The sequence below is a fragment of the Aspergillus bombycis genome (assembly GCF_001792695.1).
Source record: "Aspergillus bombycis strain NRRL26010 chromosome Unknown contig00058, whole genome shotgun sequence".
NCBI classification, from domain to species: domain Eukaryota; kingdom Fungi; phylum Ascomycota; class Eurotiomycetes; order Eurotiales; family Aspergillaceae; genus Aspergillus; species Aspergillus bombycis.
Genome location: NW_019170060.1, coordinates 88596 through 111401, shown reverse-complemented (window position 1 = coordinate 111401; position 22806 = coordinate 88596). Strand labels below are relative to the sequence as shown.

Here is a 22806-nt window from a genome sequence, read left to right as displayed (position 1 = left end):
ATTGCTCCGTTTTGTGGATATTTTCCGTATTCGGTTATATATATCCTCCATGCTACTATCATAATAACGTTCCCATGAGGGTTTCGCAACCACAATGAAAAAAAAAAGAAAATAATCACCTGATTTTTCTTCTAGGGTTTCTAGAGCTATCTATGCAACAACAATGCGTAACCTTGGCTTTATAGAGGTGTAGGTGTAATGCTGGATAAAAAGAATAACACACGGTACGGCGCGGAGATATGCCAAGAAAAGAATTCCATGAAAACGGAAAGTAAAAGGACACAAGATGCCCCAGGTCTTACTGTGATGACGAGACAGTATGCAAAGTAAGTTAAATGCCTAGGATTTCTCCTAGAACCGGACTCTGCGTGAGGTCAAACGCTTGTCTGATATATCTCTCGTCTATCGAAAACGGTTGCGCCATCAGGTTAGGAATATACTTCCCCTCTAGCTCTTCAGCGTCTATATTACCCACTAGAAGTCCTGGCCGGAGTAAACATTGTCGGAACATGTCCACTGTTGAGCGCAGATGACTGGAATGGAAGGGCACGTCGATGCCCTGCAGAGGAATAGTTGCCTGGCCGCGCTGCAGTTCAATTGGTAGAGGAAGGGTCTTGGCATGATGCAGGAGGTCGCGGATTACTCGGAGAAGCTCCGTCGTGGACGCGTCGGTGGAGCCCAACATCTCCTGAACTTGTTTTTCTCCACTGGGGCACTGTGCGATATGGTCCATCAGTTTTCCCAGGACGTAAAGATTGGTCAACTGGGGATCACCATGTTAGCGTCGAGCGAATCTCCAGGGGAATTGTTGGAAATTTACCGTGCCCGAACAGACATACTGCTCCCCATCCACGTTCAAATTCACGATCTCCAATAATCCGCGGCTCTCAGCAGCAATCGTGCGAACCACAGTGCTCAATGAAGCTTGATCAAAAACTGGGTTGGTCAGCTCTCCCTGTAATCAGATAAAACTTTATGCACAGAGTACCTACATTTACCCACACGTTCTGGATTCGCAGCCACCATACCATACGTGGCGCTCTCTTCACCACCTCGTGCCGCCGACGCCTGCATCATCAAACCCCGGTAGAAAGCTAACTCTACGAGGGCAAGAGTTGGTATGAACTTTGACAGTGCAGACAACGCCCCGTATTCCCCCAAGGAATGGCCAGCATATACCGCCTCGCGTGAGACATAACCTTTAGCACGCATTTCTGCAAAAGCTGCCGCCTCGAACAGAAGAATCGTTGGCTGTGCAAATTGCGTTGAATACAAGAGTCCTCTAGGATCATGGAATGTGTAAGACGCTGATTTTGGTGTGAGTCCCACCAGCACTGGCTCTTGCACACGGTCACCGTTAGGAAGCACTCTTTCCGCTGTGATGGAGAGGTAATTCCCGCGGATTTTACGGCCTTGTTGGCCCCCAAAGCGAATGGTGAGCGTCTTTGGGTTGTTCCTGACGATATCCAGGACGGACCAGCCTATTCATTTTGTAAGTAGAACCGTGCGGATAAGAAAAGTATAAGACATACCGTAAGCGTCGTATAAATGCGCATCAATCTCGTCCCACAGCCCCTTGGCACTTGGGCTGCTATTGTATAAGTCCATACCCATACCTCTACTTTGACTACCTTGACCGGTGAAGAGGTACGCTGTTGCAGGCTGTTCCACTTCGGCCTCCGCATGCATCACCTTCTCTCCGTTACTAGTTCGGCATGCATCTACAACAAATCGCATTCTCCCTTCAACCATTCCCACATGCTCCAGTCGCACTGCCAACCTCTCTGAAGGCATCACCATCCCCAAAAATTCAGTGGAAAAACTTCGCAGACGTGGCCGGTCACTCTTCAAGACCAAGTGCTCAAGAACCGCAGTTACAATTGCTGACGTGCACATACCATGGGACAATGTGCCTGGCAGTTGGGCAAAGCTAGCAAAGATGGTTGAGACATGAATAGGATTGAAATCTTGTGAGACTTGAGCATAGTCCCGGTTGCTGGCAGGCATTTGGATTTCGAATGTCGATGGGCTAGACCAGTCCGGTTTTGCAAAGTCTATTCTGCCTCCTTGCGCAGTCCCTTTGCGTTCAAGAAATTCCGACACCGGGTTTCCAAGACAGTCATCACATACGAAATTAACATCTCCTATATGTTCAAATTTGTAGCCTGTCCGGTAATGTACTTGGCCAGTGACTTGAAGTTTTGTGCGCGCGTTTTCCTCATACGTAACGTGATTCTCGACATTGAAAACCACTGTCTTGCCTACCAGCGAAGGTAGAGCGGCAATTGGATGAAACCACTTTCGCGTCTTTAGCACCGTCTCCTCTGAACTCGATTGCACACTTATCGCCCAATCGCATAACTTTGTTTTGCGAAAGGTGTTTTTGACATTGCGAAAAGAACCTCGGAAAAGAAATGTTGACGTTATTGTCAACACATGCTCCCCAGAGCGAATAATCCGCGCTTCTATAACCACAACTTTGCCTGGATCTTCTATATAGACAGCCTGAACCCGAGATTGGGAGGTGACTGTTTCACCCAACCTCAGGGGTGCGGCGCCAGGAGTGTATGCGGTCGTGTTAGATCGATGAACTAGCCGAAGCAAATCACCTTCAATATCCATGAGAACAAGGGGGCGGCACATAACGTCCCAAGCGATAATAATGCCAACGCTAATAGGCAGAGTTTCTGAATCTGATAACGCGATCCGATAGTCAGGAAACGCTGCACCGACTGTTAAGGCCAGCCCCTCGAACCGCTTGCGGGTAAGCTTCATTGCACGCCCGTCGAAAGGGCTGTGCAGATCGATATTGCTGGTTGTACCCTCCCCAAGCCAGATCTCACTATAGAATGACTTGATGCGCTCGTTCCGGCCTTCCATGATCTCGCTCAGTCTGAAGGGAACCCTGCTAGGATCAAATTCGTAGAGTAGTTGCAAACTCTCTGCTTTATATGGAGGATGAAGTTCGACAATAATCTTCGCCCCATTCTGACATGTGATCGTCATCGAAGATTTGACGTCCAGACTGTCTTGAACCACTATAGATATCTCCAATCGGCTGGGATTGTATTGGATAGCGGATTTGGGATACTTCTCGACATACTCGCGGAAAGGATTCTTTTGCCGTAGTCGGCCCTGCAAGACAAACCTATCTTCCAGGACTGCCCGTACCCAAGCGGGAACGTTTCGGTCAAAGCTGTAGGGAAGTGTTAATGAACACACGCATGGATCATCACTGGAGTCCGAGAGCGTTGTAGAGGATGAAGTAGAGATTTCCTCCATAAAGAAATCTTTAGTACCGGGAGAGACTGTGGACCAGGAATCTGGTGTAACCAAGCCACTATCAATTCCGATAGTCAGTTCCTCTGTACACATATCTCGCTGAAAGCGGTCGCTGAGAGAAAATAGCAGAGTATTCAAAATCTCCTTTGCCGATTCTCCTCTATCACATGAAAACTTCGCTGCCACAGGGCCCTGAAGAATGCACACTCGTCCTGGATCACGGCCAATCACAGCGTCAATATCCTCCGATTGCCATAGCGAGTCCTTCTTAAAATAATACTCAAAATCGTCGTTTAGGGCGGGTATGAAGTTGACAGGCTTCTGATTATCCTTTTTGGTTTGCTTCAGGAAGAATGAGACATCTTCCGGATTCAAGATTTCTGCAACTGCAGCGGGACACGTAGTGTTAAACGCACGAACGAAGCGGGCTGGATCAAGCTGAAGTAATTCTCGAGAAAGATACTCTAAATTGTTCAACTCAGTTGGCAAGCGTTCCAAGGTACGGGCGGCAAATACGAACGTGAAATCCACGTAAGACGAGTCGATCCAGCGCTTTTGGTGACGAATATACATTAGTTCCACGAGCCGATCTATTACCTCGGCGTAGGTCATTTCGCTCAGGTCAAGGACAGCCCCTTGTGAGTTGCGACCAAACCATGGCTTTGCGAAGTCGGCATTCAAGCGACTGATTACCCTAACACGGTGTTTGGTCAAATATGGGAAACGATCTTGTCGGGGGAGACTGAAAACAGTCTTGTCCATTTCAGCCCACAGACGCACACCCCTGGTTGCTATCTTATGTATTGGCTCTCCCATTTCCGACTGCACTGTAACTATTCCCCCGGCAGTCCCATCATATGTCTTTTCCCAGTCATTGTCGTCCAATCCGGGTGTCGACGTGATAACATCCTTGACAGCTTTACTTGTATGAGCCTCGTTCGCAACCATCATGCAACTACCCAGAAGAACTCCGTCAAAAGGCATGGACGCATATCCCATCGGGACTGACCATAAGCCTGTAAGGTATGGGTAGATGCTACCGCTGCTACCGAACCCGCTGCCAGCCACCAAATAAATGTTCGGTTGTCGCCGTATTAGTCCGTACATATTCAGTATGGCAGCATGAAAGTCTTCGCGAGAGTGATGCCCTCCTCCACGACCACCAGTCCATTGAAGGATGAAAGGAAAGTCGGGGTGAGCACTGGCGATACTAACCACATCTTGGATGGCCGCCATTGACCCAGGCTTAAAACCGATATGTCGTAAATTTAGCATCTGTATGTACTCTGTGATGACTTCTAGCGAAGGGACACCGGCTCCAAAAGTCAAGCCGTCGATTGCGACACCAGCATGCGATAAACGACGTAAAAGTGGGATCTGCCATCTGATAGCACGAGGGTTGGCGTAAATCAGGTTACAGGTGATGCCTTGTCCGGCAGAAATATTCTTGACTAGCTGATCGATGGCTGAAGCCATACTGTCGGCACTATGGTACCCTCCGCCAGCCAGCTCAACGTGATATCCTGCATTCATGATGGCTGCAACAAAGTCCCAATGCATCGTAGTGGGTGTCATACCTGCAACCATGATTGGAGGGGTGCCTAAAAGCCGTGTGAGACGTGTTTCAATCTTAATCTTTGTTCCCGGGGCCAGTCGTGGTTGGAAGAGTTGGCCCCAGGTTTGGAGCCTAGTCGCGGAATCAAGTAACAAGGGAGAAAATAGATCCTTCATGGTTCCCAGTTCGGGGTCCCGGGAATCGAGATCAGAGCCTTGAATTACGCGAATCCCCTGACCCTCTTTAATCTTCTTCACCAATGAACCAAGACCACCCCGGTCAAAAACAATAATATGTGACACAAGAGGACGGCGAGCACTCATGTTGGGTGAACAGGCCATTGCAGCGGGCCAATCGCAGATGTCATGGGCAATAGCATCAAAAGCCAAATGCAGGACGTTCCCATCCGAAGCACGGAGATCATGACCAGTCCTGGTGTCGAATACTGGGATGGCTAGTTGTTGGGGGAGGATCCGTCTATCTGAAAATCGTTTTCTCAAGGATTCTACAGCCGGACGAAGATATGGCGTATGGAAAGGTGTGCTGATTGGCAGGAAATTATGCTGGATAAATGGCCCTCTGCTGCTGGATGGGGTGTGGCATTGATCTATGGCAGAGGTACTGACCTCTTGAAGGTAGTTGTCAAGATGCAATAAGGACGAATATGGACCAGCAACAACGAATTGATCTTGAGCATTTGCCAACGCCAAATACAGCTGCGATTCTCGGCTCAAGCGACGGTTCATATGGGTCAGTATATCCTCAACTTGACATCGTGTTGCCCCTCGAACACTAAGCATGTATGAAGGTATGTCGGGGCCCACATCATTGTCTTCGCTTCCCGTGGACCTTGCGGGGATTGTATTCTGAGGCGCACAATTATGACACTCCCATCCTAACCAGAACAGGACATCCACTAATAAGCTGCTATTGTCGTAAAATGACTCCCATGTGTCTGACATAGCAACGACAATTGATACCAAAAGACCCTGAGAATGCCCCGTGGTAGCAGAAAGCAGTGTCCGCATCTTCCCAGGTGATATCCCTAATATCTGGCAAGTAACGATGTATCGAGCGAGACTCAATAATCCGATCATGGGTACACTAACAGGAGCACTGGCCACAAAGGCACTATCAGGTACCACAGCGGCGTCGGTCATCCACGCCTCGATGTCCAAGTATCGTCGCCGCTGGTAATATGCGCGACACCTTGGCAGGCGGGACAGCTCGGCAAGACTAGACCCCATTCTTCGTAAAAAGCCCTGGAGTATCGACTGGTATGTGTTGTACAGTTCGGAAAGCTCCTTCACACACGTGGGACTCGCATCCCCCTGGCCTCCAAACAGTGCCATTACTTGAAACTGATTGGTCTCAACATTGTGGAAAAAGCTACTTCGGCTGTAGTCCACACCCTTACCATCATCTTCAATCGCGTTTTCCCGTTCAAGATTGACAGCATGATAGTATATGCGTAACCACCGCTGTCGTTGCTCGGATCTCGACGTTAGCTCCGCGATGAGAGAATGGATGTCTGTTCTTCTAAGAAACTCGTTGTCGAATGCTTCCAAGAGCACCGCCAGAGCCGCCCCCGTTATGTCTTTCTGAAAGAGGAGGAACTCGATATAGGTTAGCGCCAATTCGACAGGGTTCTTGATGTCGTCGGTGCCAGACAATGATATTGAGCGAAGAAATGCATCTCTCTGTAGAGCATGGAGAGTAAAGTAAGCACTTGGAACGGCGAGGGAAAGGATTATACCCCTATGCTGAAATTCCACGTTGAATCTGACATTGGAGGACGATGGGACAGTGTAGCGCATCAACGGAGGCTCCATGGCGTCAGTTGCTGCGGAGTCAGGTGACAGGGGAGCAGGCATCTCCTCCATTATCTCTACCCTCGTATCCATCTTCTTTCAGCACACGATTCGGGGGCGTAAATGTTCGAGCAATATATTATCACCTACTGCCACATGTATACCACCCTTGCCCTACCGGAGCAGCACAGGAAAAAGGGCCGTGCACGACATGGAAAGATGAGGCTAAGGCAATTATATATGCGATACTGGAATGGATTAGCCCCTTACCAATTGTCAATGGACCTGACTTCCGTGAGTTTATACCTACATGTTCACCGGTGTGTTGAATAGACGGATAAGTTGCAGTTTGAAATCAGTCCATGAGGGTGCGGAAATTGCCCTATCTGTGAAAGGAGTTCGGCCGTATTAGAGAAGATACAGTTGATATAGCTTGCTCTCGCACTCGCCGCCGGAGTTTCACAGACGGAGTTTTTCTTTGTATCACCTACTTCGCACTGTTGCCCCTACCCTTAAGATTATTCATACTTTACCTATGATTCAATCGCATTAGAGTAGGTATATCTACGAGTCAGGCCCAAAAGTCAAGATTAAAAAATTCACTAGATCCATTGAAGCCTATCCTAAAGCGGTGCTCGTTGTTGAGTTTGAGGGCCGCTGGCGAGGGAAATGATTTATACTCTGTCATATCCTACATGGGAGATCCGTGTTCATCGTGTGAAACTAGAGATTGCTGGCTTTGAGACTAGCCCTGTGGGACGACTCGTTCACTACGATCAACTACTCGAATATTATTATGGATCCGATCTCAGCTGGGCACTATCAGAAGGAGAATAGAAATCAATTAGCATTTAAATTGCTTATTGAGCTGCTCTCGTGAGTTCTTTAACTGACCTAATGTCCTGTTTATACTAAGTCGGCAGATATCAACTAGCATCTCCTGTACGATGGTAAGTCTAGTCAGCATTTAGCGCCATCGCATGCTGATCTTTCTAGGATCGAAACTCAACATGAATTGATTACTAGCTGCCCTCCAATATGCCGCTTCGTTGAAATCGGCCCACGTACTACACTTGCCACTATGGCAAAAAGGTCCGCCACTAGATACTATAAGTCTTATGCAAAGTCACAATGGTCGCACCTGCAGTTCCTCTCCTATCAAGACGACAAAGATGCAATATTTTACACTTACTCAAACTCTAATCCATGGTTGGACAAGAAAGACAGAGCAGGACTATTGACTTCTCACAATGTATCTTTGTTGCCTTCGCCCCCTGGCTCTCCGCCGGAACCCCAGCAATGTGTTCCGCCTAAAGCGCCTTTCTTGAAGGCTTCACCCAGTCTTGATGTGGCTCTATCAGGTAGCCATATTGCTCTCGCTATGACAGCTCAAAAGCTACGACGACCGTTTGATAAAGTTGCCGTGGGAAAGACTATCCGCGAATTATCCGGTGGTATGGCTATATCCGTTTAACTAATGAGTTGTAGCTAATTAACTAGGCAAATCCACACTACAAAATGAGCTGGTAGGAGACCTTGTCGCTGAATTTGGCAAGGTGCCCGAGGGAGCTGAAGATATGACTCTGGCCGCATTGGGAGAAGCATTGCAAGGTGCTTTTGTTGGAAAGCCAGCCAAGCAGATGACCACTCTAATTGCTAGGTTAATATCAAGAAAGATGCCTGCTAGGTTTAACCAAAGCTCCATGCAGGATTACATATGCTCTCGCTGGGGCTTTTCCAAGGCTCACTCTCTCGTTCCCATCTGCCTTGCGACTACCATTGAGCCTACCGCCCGTTTAGCAAATGCAGATGCTGCCCGAGCGTATCTTGATGAGTTAGTCAGTCGGTACGCGTTGTTTCAAGGGATTTCTCTGGTCCCTGCCGATGGCCTCTATAGTGACCAGAGCGAAGTCATGCCGTCTGTTGGGGGTTTCTCTAATCAGGAGATCCTTCATGAAGAGCAACGCAGCTATTACCGTAAGCATTTTGATATACTTGCGAAGTATCTGCAGATAGACCTCGGAGCTTCAGGAAAGTCGCCGCTAGATGTGAAACATCAAGAAACGTTAGATAGATGGAACGCAGAATTCGATGACCAGTTTTCTCACGGTATAGAGTCAATTTTCGATACCAACCAGTCTCGAAACTACGACTCTTGGTGGAACTGGGCCAGAGAAGGGATTATACAATGGTTACACAAAATTGCTTCAGACCCGGTAGTGGTGGCACTTCCAACGAAAGGTAACCACCTACACAGAATGTTGAACCGGTGGGATGCAACCTGTAGCAACATTATCGAAGCAATGATCAAACCGCCCCACCCTATTCTATGTCAGAACCAGATGACATTCTCATGTTCGGATAGTTCGCTTGTGTTAAAGGAGATTCTTCGTCTAGGAAACCTGGCTCTGGCGAGTGATCCCATCTATATCTACTCCTCGCCGGTCCTGGGCCCGAAAACCACAGTCAGCAGCTCAGGCCAGGTGGAATATATGGAGACAGCCCGGGAATTTTCTTCCTACCCGGACTTTGTACGCCAAGGACGGCTATGTGCCGATGACCTCAAGAAAAGGATACCTTTTGTTCATCTTAAGTCTCGAAGACATGAAAGTGGGTGGAAGTATGACGCGGTTGCTACCAGGATATTTCATGCAGTTCTAGGCGCCGGAACCAGTACTGGCTTAAGCTATGCCAACAAGACTGTTTTAGTAACAGGTGCTGGCCCTAACTCAATTGGAGCACAGGTCGTCCAGGGTCTTTTATGCGGTGGTGCTCGGGTGGTCGTCGCCACAAGTCGGACAATCTCGGAAAGCGCGAGCTTTTATCAAAATATGTACCGTCGGTATGGCGCTAGAGGAGCGTCCTTGACGCTCCTTCCAATGAACCAGGCCAGCAAACGGGATTGTGAATACCTGATTGAGCATATATATGGTGAGAATTCCCCTATAGGCGGCGACCTAGACTATGTCATACCATTTGCTGCTGTTCCCCAAGCGGGTGAGTTGGATAAATTGGGAAGTCATCAGGAACTTGCGCTCAGAACTATGCTGGTCAATCTACTACGGATCATCGGGTTTATTCGACAACAAAAGGAGAAACGACGCATTAGCTGTCGGCCAACAACGATTGTATTGCCTATGTCATGTAACGAGGGCTCATTCGGAGGTGACGGCCTGTATGCGGAGTCAAAAGCTGGTTTGAAGACGCTCCTGAATCGTTTCCACTCTGAAGCTTGGTCAGGTTGCATCACCATTTGTGCAGCAGTTATAGGCTGGACAAGAGGCACCGGCCTTATGCACTCGTCCAACTTTATAGCAGAAGAAGTGGAAAAGATGGGTGTTGTTACGTTCACACAAGCTGAAATGGCATTTAACATCCTCGCTTTGATGACACCTGAGATTACTACACTTTCTGAGCAAGCTCCAGTCTATGCAGATCTCACCGGAGGGTTGGGCTTAATATGGGATATCAAAGACCATATTTCAGCGAGTCGTAAGCGTCTTGCAGAGGAGTCGCAGATACGGAAGGCCCTGCATGAAGAAGACGCCCATCATGATTTAGTACTCTTCGGACCACAAAGGCAACAACCAGAGAACGCTGGGTTTAATATCAGCAGGCGGCGCGCCTGTATCAAACTTCCATTTCCTTCCCTAAAGCCCTATGATGACTTGGCAGTGAGGTTGTCCAATCTTAAAGGGATGATAGATCTCTCGCGTACAGTTGTCGTGGTAGGCTTTTCAGAGCTTGGGCCCTGGGGAAATTCGCGTACTCGGTGGGAGATGGAGCACCAAGGCCGGTTTAGCTTGGAAGGCTACATAGAAATGGCGTGGATAATGGGATTAATAAATCACGTTGATGGCGACTGGAAAGGCCGATCGTACGTTGGCTGGGTCGATGCAGAGACACAAGAGCCAATACATGATGATGATATTCCCCACAGATACCATGAGCATATAATTTCAAACTCAGGTCTACGTCTTATTGACCCGGACGGCATTGACACATACATTCCCTCTCAGAAAGAATTCCTGCAGGAGGTTGCTGTTGAAGAGGACCTTCCCCCTTTTGAGTGTTCGAAAACTGCGGCAGAAGCCTTCAAATTACGGCACGGCAGTAATATCACGTTGCAGCCTATTGCAGGGTCCGGCAACTATCGTGTGTTTCTCAAGAAGGGTGCGGTTCTAATGATTGCCAAAACAGTCCCCTTCCATCAGTCCGTAGCAGGGGTAGTCCCTACTGGCTGGGACGCTTTACGTTATGGCATTCCTGAAGAGATCGTGCAACAGGTCGATAAAACCACACTATATGCGCTTTGCTGTGTCTCAGAAGCTTTTCTGTCGGCTGGTATTAACGACCCGTACGATATATACCAACACATTCATGTTTCTGAACTAGCAAATTGTTTGGGTACAGGAGGTGGGCCCATGAAAACCATTCAGAATATGTATCGTGATCGATTTCTCGATCGTCAAGTACGGGGCGATATCATACTGGAGCACTTCCTGAATACAATGAGTGCATGGGTCAACATGTTGCTATTGTCTGCTTCTGGGCCCCTTAAAACTCCCGTTGGCGCATGTGCGACCGCCTTAGAATCCTTAGATATTGGTTGCGATAGTATTATTTCGGGCAAGTGCAAGGTAGCTATAGTCGGTGGCTGTGATGACTATCGTGAAGAGCTGTCGTTTGAGTTTGATAATATTAAAGCCACTGCCAACTGTGCAGAGGAGCTGGCCAGAGGAAGACTTCCCAGTGAAATATCTCGTCCAACAGCCAGTTCACGAAGTGGCTTCGCTGAATCCGCCGGCTGTGGTGTACAGCTCCTAATGAATGCCGAACTGGCCCTCAAGCTGGGCCTACCGATACACGGAATTATCGCGTATTGCCAGATGGCTAGTGACCAGGTTGGTCGCTCCATCCCTGCTCCTGGCAAAGGCATTTTAACTGCTGCACGTGAGAATAATGAGGGTAAACGTTCTCCAATGTTGGACTTTGATTTCCGTCGCGCAGGCTTCGACGAGGAGGTGGCGGATATTGAGCAAATGTTTATCAGTGGACAGCTCGGGAAAGTGCAGAGTTCAGGCACCGCCGAGGAAGCAGCAGAACAATTCAGGAGACTGAGAGTTCGCGACGCCCAATATCGCTGGGCTCACAACATTCGCCTACAAGACTCATCAATATCTCCACTCAGGGCCGCCTTGGCCACTTGGGGCCTAGGAATTGACGATATCAGTGTCGTTTCGATGCATGGAACATCAACCAAGGCAAATGACATCAATGAAGGCGAAGTTGTTAACACCCAAATGGAACATCTAGGCCGCCGCAAGGGAAACCCACTGCTCTGCGTATGCCAGAAGTCACTAACCGGGCATCCGAAGGCAGCAGCAGGTGCGTGGCAGCTGAATGGTTGCATGCAGATCTTGCAGGGGGGAATCGTCCCGGGAAACCGAAACGCAGACAATATCGACAAGCAATTGCGACCGTTTGAGCATTTGGTATACCCTATGGAGTCAATCCAGACAACCGGAATTAAAGCAGCGATGATAACGTCTTTTGGTTTCGGGCAGAAAGGTGCCATCGCCCTTATTGTAGCACCTAGCTACCTTTTTGCGTCCATTCCTGCGCCAATGTATGAAGAATACAGTATGCGAGTGACAAAACGGCAGCGAGCTGCAACTCCAATTTTTGTCTCTCGCATACTTAACAACTGTATCGTGCAAATAAAGAGCCTCCCACCATGGGAGAACCGAGATGCAACGGAAAAGGTCTTTCTGGACCCAAGCAGCAGTCGGCAAGACGACCAGATGCAACCTGCTAATGAAGCACGGGCTAGCCCGTCGAATTTGATCAACATTGTCACAGATCGCAACCCACAAACAGTCGAGAACCAGGATGAAGGAAACACTCTTTCTTCCCTTGTTGAAAGCATGCTCGTAGAAGCAGTCGGGCGATCAAAAGGCACTTCGTCCCCAAGCGTGGGAGTTGACGTAGAAGAAATCGCCAACATCAATATCGAGAACGAGACATTCTTACAGCGCAACTTCACTCTGGCTGAACGTGAGTACTGCTCGAAGGCTACCAATCCTCAGGCCTCTTTTGCGGGTCGATGGAGTGCCAAGGAGGCAGTGTTCAAAAGTCTTCAGACTTCCTCTTCAGGACCCGGGACTGCGATGCACGAGATTGAGGTCCTCAGCCACTGTGGCGTCCCTAAAATCGCCGTAAGTTCTCTTGTCTCTCCGATGTGGACGTACTGACGCTTTTTTAGCTTCATGGGCAAGTCAAAGATATCGCCCAGGCCAAAGGTATAGATGTTGTTGAGATAAGCATCAGCCATTCAACCAATGCAGCTGTTGCAATCGCTGTGGCCGTGAAAGGTTGATAAAAAAGGCATTCTACATATTTTAGTGGATCATACAAGGGGATTAATTAGATCTTTATTTCGTAGCAACATTGATGATTTAATGCTACACGTATATATACTATGATGACATTTACGATGTAGCATCATCACATTTATTCATCATAATAGTCTATTTACTAAGAAGTTACAATCCAATATTAAGAATATTATTTACTCAAGGGATCTATGTACCTCTAACCACAACACCAAAAATATACATAAATACATTAAGATATCGAGTCCTCATTTCGTAACGAACACCCGCAATGCCAGTAAAAATGGCAATCAACAAAAATTCTGCTCATGAAGAGATGGTAGATAAGTATCTAACCAAAGGAGATCATCGGTAGAATAACACAGCATTGATCTCTAATTCGAACCAACAAGCAAGCCTTAAGGCCTATTCAGCTGCTCACGACGATAGAACAAAAGGAAGCCCCAACTATAACCGGCATTAGTAATGAGTTTCATGAAAGGGAGGGAATGCAAAGCCTTACCTAGCCAGAAGCTGGAAAAAGAGCGCAATCCAGAACCACGCATTTCCAACTGCGTCTAAAGAGGTCCCCACGTTCGGAGAGATGCTCGCGGGACCGAGCTTGTTCGGCGCGAATCCACGTGCGCAGATCGTAGCAATGGATCCGAGAGCCTGTGCGGCCAACAGGACGAAGCAAACGTGCACTCTTGTCAGGGTCTGCAGGAGGATCATACCCAGACCGACTTGCTGGATTTCATCGAGGACACCGAGCCAGAGCCAGACACATCTCGACACGAGGGCACCAGATGTTAGACTCCCTGCCCACGGCAGGTAGTAACCTATGTTGGACGTCCCCCACCATGTCTGGGCCCAGCGCGGTGCGCCGAGGCTCAGGCCGAAGACAGGTAGAATCCAGCTGTGTTCCTTGGACAAAGCGCGGAAGATGATGAGGATAATTACCCAGAGGATGACGAAGAAGAAGATGACCAGAATCACGATCTCCCATGTCTTGGCGTGTTGAGAGGACCAGAGGAATGACCAATTGCGACCGAATGCTGCGGAGAGGAACCAGTTCTGGATAATTACCATGAAGAAGAACCAGAGGACGATACGGCGACGGAAGAGGGACGTGTAGAAGAAGAGAATCCTACCGGGGGATTGGCGGTAGTATTTTGGTAGGCCGAGCGCGAGGAGCACGCCGACTATGAAACATACAGCGGCAATGGGCATCACCACAGCTGTGAGTCTCCATGAGTTCAAGGCAGCGGTGGACACGCCTCCCACTTCTGCCTCGGTCACCTTGGAACTCCAGTACCATAAGGCGACGGTGTAGAGCTGCTGAATTCCCTGAATGAGACTTGCGCGGAACATCCAATCCTTTATAGGGACGGCACCCTGGTCACCGAAGTTGAGGGCAAAGAAGAGCGAGCCGCTAGAGGACGCGGCAGAATAAACACCCGCAGCAACATTCTGGGCCCAGGCTCGACCGAGAGGTGTGAGAGCGAATGGAGAGACACCAATGATGATGAATGCCATGCAGTATATAAACCAGGGGAGAGTGAGGACGATTATTGACGGGAAGCGATAGAAGAGGAGCCACCAACAGATAGAGGAAATACAGTAGATCGTTGCGATAATGTACAACTTGGTTGCTGTTTCTCCTACCTGACCGACCAACAGGGTCATTTGAGCGGAGTTAGTCGCGATGATTTGTCCAAGACCCAGGAATAGAGCGTAGACAGGCCATTTCCCGAGACGCCGTCTCATGAATCTTTGAATAGCAATAGGTCGCTTATACCCTAAGCGAGAGAGCCATTGATCGATCCCATCTGAATCATTCGAGTCCGAACCTCCATTGGCAGTGGCGTACGAGGAGCGGTTATATTGAGTGTCCGAATTCGTCTCGGATACTGCACGGTCATCCGGCTGTTTCTTTAACTGTGCATCGTTGTACATGTCGTAGAATTTACGCTCGCTCTTCATTAGGTAGGTCTCAATACAGCAGTCTGTCATTGAGTTCTTCTTGTTCAGGTTGTTGAGGATCTCTTCAAAGCGTCGCGTGAAGTGGCGTGTGCTGTCTGTAAAGGTTGGGTCAACCTTTTGCAGTTCGAAAACAGGCTGGTTGTGGTCCGCCACGACTGAAGGCAAGGAAAGCATGGAGACATTGCGGGAGTGAGCGAAGGGAGTATTTCCACCAGAGCCCAATGCAAACTGGAATGGGTATTGAGGCAGCCCCGGGGTTCCCGGCATGGGAGAAGAAGCCCGCGACATGTTGTTTGGTGAGCCTGGCACTGACATATAAGAAGAACCTTGAGGACCAGCGAGCGAGTGAGTACTGTTGTTCGTGTGGGCCGTTCCGATATCCTGAGATCCCAGAGTGTTGTTCACTGCAGCCATAGCCTCTTCAGGCGAAATATAATTCACCTGTGGCGTAGCTGTCCCCTCTTCTTCGGCATCCGTGTTCTCGCCATCCAACTCCTCGCCGAGAATCTGGCTCTCGCGCGGTGGGCTCTTGACGAGGCGTTTCCTGTCCTGACCAGGTCCAGATCGCCGACCGAGCGAGAGTTTGCGACCTAGACTACTGTTCCTACTACCATCAGCCCCCTCTAATTGCAATTCTGTAAATCGAGACTGGCCAGGTGTCAAAAGTCTTCCTGGCGGTGTATCCAAACCCTCTGTCATCGACTGGGTAGGTCCTGGGAGGCCCAGCGTAGACATCCTCACGCTTTGCGTCTCCCAGTAGTTCTGAGACTCTGGCATCGGGCCGGTCACGGTGTTCTTGTTCTTTGTATGATGGATTTGGATCGCTGTTCGCTGCAAGGCTTCGAGTTTCTGTATCCATTCAAGAACAGGGAAATGCTGCCTGACTGAATTGGCGCGCATCTCCTCCCGAGTTTCCTGTGATGAGTCCAAAGCTTGTTTGATAGCGGTCTTCAACTGGTGCAAAAGATGGCGGGTTGCGTCGGACTCTACGGTGTACCACCAACCTGGCATCTGGCCTAAGCCTCCGATGCGAGAGCCGATTCCCAGTGCACCCTTACGACCGAATTCCACGGCAACCAACCCAAATGGCTCGTCTCTGGAGGGGATCAGAGCGAAGTCGGCACCAGAAAACACGTATGGAGGCAAAACGGTGAACTCTGGCTTAGAGAACACACGACCGGGGAACATTTCCATAATGCGCTCCAGCTTTGTGGCAGCCAGCCTGCCGTAGAGATCGACAATAGGTCCAACGCAGATCAATTGTACGTGGGGTCTGGCGGATAATACTGCGGGCATGACATCTGCAATCAAATCCACTCCCTTCTGCTTTGACCATCGTCCAACGAACACTAGAAGGTCCGCGTTGCGATCTTCATTCAGACCAGCCCACTTCTGCGCCTGTAGCTTGTCATTGATTCGTTCTTCGTAGGACTGGGTCGGAGCTTCGGCCTCTGAGTTATTTGCTATATCCCCTGTGTCGGAGGGATCTGGGTTTGGAAGACTGCCAATCTTTTCAAGACTCCAGAAAATCGGGTATCTAGCCCATGAACGCTTTCCATACTTCTTAGAAACACCTACCGCACCAAAGCCGCGTTGGTAAAATCGCACATAGCTAGCACCGGTGTGAAGAAGGTTGAAAACGTTTCCAAACTGACTATACTTGGTTGCAGTTTCGACGGGGAGGTTGAAGACCGAACAAACTTCCTTCTTCTCCTGGGGGTTTCTCAGGGGCCAGAGACCCTGAAATTCAGCATTATGCAAGGACAGGCACACTGGGATGGTACGCGTGGGTAGCAAATACAGTGGTGCTAAACAACCATGGAAATCGTTGATATGATAGAGATCGATTGAAGGGAATCGCTTGATGGTTTCCGCGATACATTGATTCCATGCCGAATAGTAGATCGCACTGTCAAGATCATCCATGCGAGGAGGATACGGCTCTGCTTTAGTCTGTTGCCGGAAAACTGGAGCATCGAGCAGAACATAGGTGATGTTATCAACTATATGATATTGCACATTGATAAAATAGGGTTTGTCCAGGATACTGACCACGAAAGGCTCAGATGGTGTGTCCTGAGGATATTCAATGTCACCGACGCAAGGAACGACCCAGATAAGGTTTTGATGCTTCAGATGCTGGGACATGAGTTGTGCCATAACTCCTAGACCGCCGATCTTGACCTTGACCTTCCAGTCTTCGATGTTGTATTCCATAGTGGCGATCAACACCGTACGTCGTTGCTCAGGAGCTCCCGCGAGAGCAACGTCCGTCGGTACGTCCCCATCAGATATCGACTTGTCCGAGTCATCGTCGCCGGAGAACTTTTCTCTGACCCTCCGCCAAAACAGAAGCGGCAGCTTATCTTCTTTAGCCACATCGCCATCGGTATTCAGTTTAACGCGGTAGAATGTCCTGATGAAGATGAAGATACCAGCAAACCCCATGAGGATTGGGAGGACCCAGAGAAGAATGTATAGCACGAGCTGAGCCCATCCAGATCCGACTGGAAGCATCTCATATCGCAGATTAGCGTCATTGAGAGTGATGGTCCAGCCAAGGTGCGGGAATGGAGGCAACTTCGTGATATTAATCACATTGGATGAGAGGTAAGACGGAGGAAGTTTCTGAACTACAGATGAATTGTCGACATCACCGTAGACCTCTGTAACGTCGGGCCGCCCATCTTTTAACATGCCCCACACACTCATCTGTCCTATAGCCGGCCACTCGTAGACAAAGTCATACTTCCAACGGTGTTCCTTGGCATCGTATCTCATCTTGTTATCCAGTCCCGCATCGTAACCATATTGATTGAACGGCCCGTTCCAAAAGAGGTTAGGGAATCTTCGAGCAACATCATTCTCCCAGCCGTGATCACCTTCCTGGATATAATCACTACTAGCGGTGAGCCTTGAAAAGTACTGTACGCGGATATGAGTTCCTTTCCACTTTTGGGCGTCTGTTCCGGTCCATTCCGGAAAGTCGACGAGAGTGTTATCACCGGTATACGTTGTCCAGTTGGACCAGTTGAGGCCAAAATCAGTCGAGTAGCGGAATTCGTCAGCTCCAGAGGCGTCATGCTGGATATAGGTGCTGCCATTGTCGGATTTCTGTACAAGGCTGGTGGAATAATTCGCCAGGGGGGATAAGAGAGGATTAGTTTGACTTCCGACACGGAACAAGAACTGATCAACCGCATCAGTATGAACTCCAGACGTCGTGGAAACGTTCTTGACTGTCACTTGATGGATTCCATGGTGGACGTTTTTCAGCTTGGCGGACCATGTCCAAACAGTTGGGACCTCCCCAATAAAGTTATCACTGCTCGTCCTCGCGGAGATTTTGTTGCAAGACACGCTGGATGTGTCAAGGGAGGCGGTGATTCCCTTCACTGTCGTCGAGTTCAGAGAGATAGCATCAGCAATCTTGTCGCAGTCCATTTCTTTTGAATATCCGAGCTGAATGTCAACGGTTTGACCACTATCGTCCGTCGACAACAATCGGGCGTCGTGACCAGGAACGAACTCAGTGACAGTAGGGCCGGGCTGCACAAAGCTGTCGGCTTCCACATAGGCACGGTATTCCCATGGAAGCAATTTCATACTACGAATGCATCCATAGGTCTCTGTGCTGTTGTGGACTGCGACTTCGCCCGGACCATCTTCCAAAGTAAGCTCATCGTAAGGGTAGAAGAGATTCTTCAGCTTCGTTCCCGACTTGAAGGGCGACAGCAAGGCGGTATCTTTCTTCTTACAATCGCCACCGTAGGTTTCGGTCTTGTTCGCATTATGATACACAAGCCAAAGATTCTGACTGCTCTTGGTTGCCTCCTTCTGCACGCCAGGGATGTAGCTCCGCAACACCGACCATAGACCAGTCACAGTCGGGGTATCCGTTGAACCAGGAAGGTACACATCCTTTGTCAGCTGGGAAAGCGTCTGAAGATAAAACCCATCATTTGCTACCGGATACTGCTCCCGAATTTCAAACATGCGCTTCATGATATTGCGCAACGGGTGTGCCGGGTTCCGCTGATCATACGTAACGGTGATATCTTCGCAGCCGTGCAATCCCTTCTCATTAGGGAAATCGTAGAATTTGGATGTGTTTAAAGTCATGCAGCCATGAGTCCACCATGCAGTCTGATACGTCATTGGCTGCCGGCCAAACAGGTAGTTAGAGGCAGTGGATTCAAAAACATACATCGCCTGCTCTTCACCCCACAAGATCAGAGGAATTCCAGGGAGCTCCAGGGTGACGATGTAGAGACCGAGAAGGTATTTCTCGGTGCCATTCTTGACTGCTGGCCAGCGAAAGTTGTCCTGATTAGAGACACCATACATGTGCCTCGGGTCTACTTCGCCCGTGTATGCATTGAGGAAATCGTTGCTCACGAGCATCCCATTCCAGGCCTCGATAAAATCAGTAGGCAAGTCAAAGCCAGCCACCAGATTACCATCCATTCCCAGGAAACGAGTCATAGAACGGTAGATCGTGTAGTGAAATGCGGCCGAGTCCAACGCCTGGTAGCCATCATCCCTGAGGAAATACGCGTCCGAACTATTTTTCAGCTTAGCACCAGCATCTGCAGATTCTGGCTGCTGATCTGGTTGACGGCCCCGTCCCAGGTAGAGACTACCAAAGGTATTTCCTGATGTGATCTCGCCGGGAAGGAAAAAGTTATCCTTGCCATATTTCTTCGCACATTCACGGTAGACTGCGGTTATTTCACTTAGAGGCTCGAGGGTTGTCTGGACGGCTTTATCGAAACGAAAACCATCGATATCTAGACTAGCAATCTGAATACAAGAATGCTTAGTGATGACATCACGAATAGGCTTGTGCCATTCGCGCAGACGATCTTGCACGGAGGCAAACTTGGTAAGTTGGCGCTTCCAGTCAGGAAAGTTACCAAACGCCTCCAGTTCTCCAAACTGATCGAAGTCGCTATTGTAGCACCCTTTCAGCTCCTCGACACCACCTGATGTCAATGGAAAGCCAGTCTCATTCCAGAACTTCGGGAAGTTGCAAGTTTCATTGTACTCATTACCGAATTTGAAATCAGCGTACTGCCTATCTGAGATCCATTGGACTTCATATTCATGTGCTTGAAAATCGGCTGAATCGTTGAGATGGCCTTTGAAACCAATAAGGTTGCTCATTCTACATGATCCCGTCAAAACGTGTCGATCCGAGGCATCTGGGGCATCTACTTACGTTGCCAGTGTATTATCCATGATCACATACATATCTCGTTTGTGGATCTCGGTGATAGTTCGTCTCCAATCCTCAAGTGTGCCATGGTGCATGTCGAGCAAAGTGGTATCAACCGGTGAGTAGCCATCGTAGGCCCAAGGAAGATTCATCAAGTACGTTCCAGCGAAGTAGATACCCTATTATAGTAAGCACCAAGACACCAAGATGGAATCAGAACCGGTACAACACACCTTGAAACCCATGCCCCTAATATAATCTAGCGTATCAATTAACCCAACCAGATCGCCTCCATGGCGCATTTGATTCGAGCCCACCACATGCTCAAAGGCGGTGCCGTTAATGTCATCATTCTTCGGGTCACCGTTAGCGATGCGATCCAAAAAGATTGTGTAGATAGGGAAGCGCCAGTTGTCGGGCGACGGGTGGTATTCATGATCCGGCCATTCTCCCCAATAATCGATGGGCGCTTCCGCGGTTTTGTTTTCATTCAAGTTATAGTCAACGAGCGACTCGGTGTAAGGCCAGCTTAAGGCGGTAGTGCTCAGCAGGGATAGGATGATAATCGCTGAGCGCTGCATCACCGTGAGGAACATCCCGGCAGTGGCCTGCTACCGACAACTGCGCGACTCAAGCTCTCGATAATCGCAGACGGAATAATCCTACATGCCCTGGGCGTAGTCAAAAGCGAGGGAAAGAAAAACGAAGGAACGAGCGACCTGTCGACTCGAAAAAGCAGCTGCAAAACTTTTCGTAAAGAAGACTTGGAACTATCAGGCCGGGAAGGCTGGGGATAAAAATGGGCCAGGGACCTCTACTATGTACAATGGCCATTACGACTTCTACTATAGACCCACTCCTCGCCTGCTGATAGATGACATGGAACCATCCACTATCTACCTTTCACCCGTGGTGGGGTAGCGGTGTTTCTCACTTGATACCACATGTTTCCTATCCCAGTATGGTTTCTGCCCTAAAGGCCCACGGCTGAAATCACCGCCATGCTATTGCTGTATTCTGGTCGAAGCTGCAGTCCAAGCCACCAGTTCATTCTCTATCGCTGGGACGCGAACTTTTCATGATTGGGAGAGTCTTCCATATGGCGTGACGCCGCACGAGCACGAAGAAGCGGCGGCAACTTTGACGGTTTGCCATCCACCCCAGTCCCCGGTCCACAGGGTCCGGAAGAGGCGAGATGCGTCGTGCGCCCGATGGAGCCTGCTTGCTTAAGATTTTCTATTAAAGAAAAAAAAAAAAAAGAGATGAGGTAGCGCCAGCGGAGCCCGACAGTGTGTGAGGATGGCCATACTCGAACATGGTGCCGATCGATAGCGGGACCTGCCTATATTAAGAAACAACATGACATGATTGGGCGATATGATACCTTATCTGGAGTGGCCCTAGGCCTAAGACCCGAAACACGACCACTCTAAAGATCGAAAGAACCCTGGAATCAATGCACGGTGCTGCGAAGATTTGTGATGGCGATGCAGGTGGGGACTGGACATTCTTTTGGATGAACCAATACCACCCTTTCCAGTTGGTCCAACTCTCTGCCTTAGACAGAAGTCCGTATCAAACCACGGTGAGAAGAGCAAAAAGAAATTTTCTGCATTTTGTTCCTTGGGTTGCTCCGAATGGTGCTCTCTGAAACAAGCAACGGCTCGGTGTGGATCCGAGTCTTTGCACTCCCCACTTCCCATGCGTGATATGTATCTGGGTGGCGGCTGACACCCAACCTATGATATTGAAACATTACGATTCATGTCTTGCAAACTCTGCATCTGACGTAACCCTCAAAGTTGCGGGTCAGGACAGGTACATCTGGTGTACTCTGTACGATCGTGGATGAGATGTGGCCACAAGAGAGGCTGAGTATCGCGTCGTCCCTCTCGTATCGGACGCTGGCAATCACTGATACACAGTAATCCGTGATCTGCAAAGGTTCGGGTAGATGTCTACAGAGTGCTCTGTAGAGAAGTCTGATCGAAGATCAAGAGCCTCGAGCGGGTCAAGTTCAAGTGCTCAAAATTAGAAACCTCTCCACCGGCACGCGGTTGGCAGACTTTCGCTTCAAACAATCCCAGTCTGAAGCTCTGACAGAACCGACCGATCGTCAGGGTTGAATTCTCTGGCCCCGCCCTCTCAATTACCTAAATAAAATATAATCGAGTTTTGGTTGGCGTTGGCCATCACCATACTATCTCCCAGTTAAGTTGTCGAAATTAGAGGTGTTTTGGAGTAGACATAAACTTGCATTCGGAGCGTTTCGGGCGGAGAACAAGCCCTCTGCGTCCCCCACCGCTGGAAGTCTCGGCTTCTTGGCCCTGGGATTCGGTCAAGTTTTTTTTTTTTTTTTTTTTTTCTTTTTTTTTTTTTCCGGTCGGGGTCTTCCGTGTCTTCCATTATGACGTCATTTACTGGTATTCTAGAATTGATAGAATTTATGGAGACCTATCAAGGCTATGGTCTTTCTAAATTAAAAATATATCAAAAATATATTAAATGTTGAGACATTGTCCGTTGCCTTCGTACTGTGTGCTCTGCTGACTAAGTTGTGTTTACATTCTGCGATTCACGCGC

At 49.0% G+C, this 22806-nt stretch overlaps 3 protein-coding genes across 3 annotated transcripts; 1 reads left to right on the top strand and 2 right to left on the bottom strand.

The window, feature by feature from the left end:
* Positions 1 to 331: 331 nt before the first annotated feature.
* On the bottom strand, positions 332 to 6720 carry ABOM_007717 (sterigmatocystin biosynthesis fatty acid synthase subunit beta; the record flags this gene model as incomplete). Its single annotated transcript, XM_022534846.1, has 4 exons — positions 332 to 763; positions 821 to 936; positions 993 to 1481; positions 1533 to 6720. The coding sequence occupies 4 exons, from the start codon at positions 6718 to 6720 to the stop codon at positions 332 to 334; spliced, it is 6225 nt and encodes a 2074-aa protein (XP_022387982.1).
* A 1009-nt stretch (positions 6721 to 7729) lies between these two features.
* ABOM_007716 (uncharacterized protein) lies at positions 7730 to 13027 on the top strand (the record flags this gene model as incomplete). Its single annotated transcript, XM_022534845.1, has 3 exons — positions 7730 to 8102; positions 8149 to 12866; positions 12914 to 13027. The coding sequence occupies 3 exons, from the start codon at positions 7730 to 7732 to the stop codon at positions 13025 to 13027; spliced, it is 5205 nt and encodes a 1734-aa protein (XP_022387981.1).
* A 414-nt stretch (positions 13028 to 13441) lies between these two features.
* On the bottom strand, positions 13442 to 20819 carry ags3 (alpha-1,3-glucan synthase Ags3; the record flags this gene model as incomplete). Its single annotated transcript, XM_022534844.1, has 4 exons — positions 13442 to 13490; positions 13546 to 20172; positions 20227 to 20402; positions 20457 to 20819. The coding sequence occupies 4 exons, from the start codon at positions 20817 to 20819 to the stop codon at positions 13442 to 13444; spliced, it is 7215 nt and encodes a 2404-aa protein (XP_022387984.1).
* Between the last annotated feature and the right edge of the window lie 1987 nt (positions 20820 to 22806).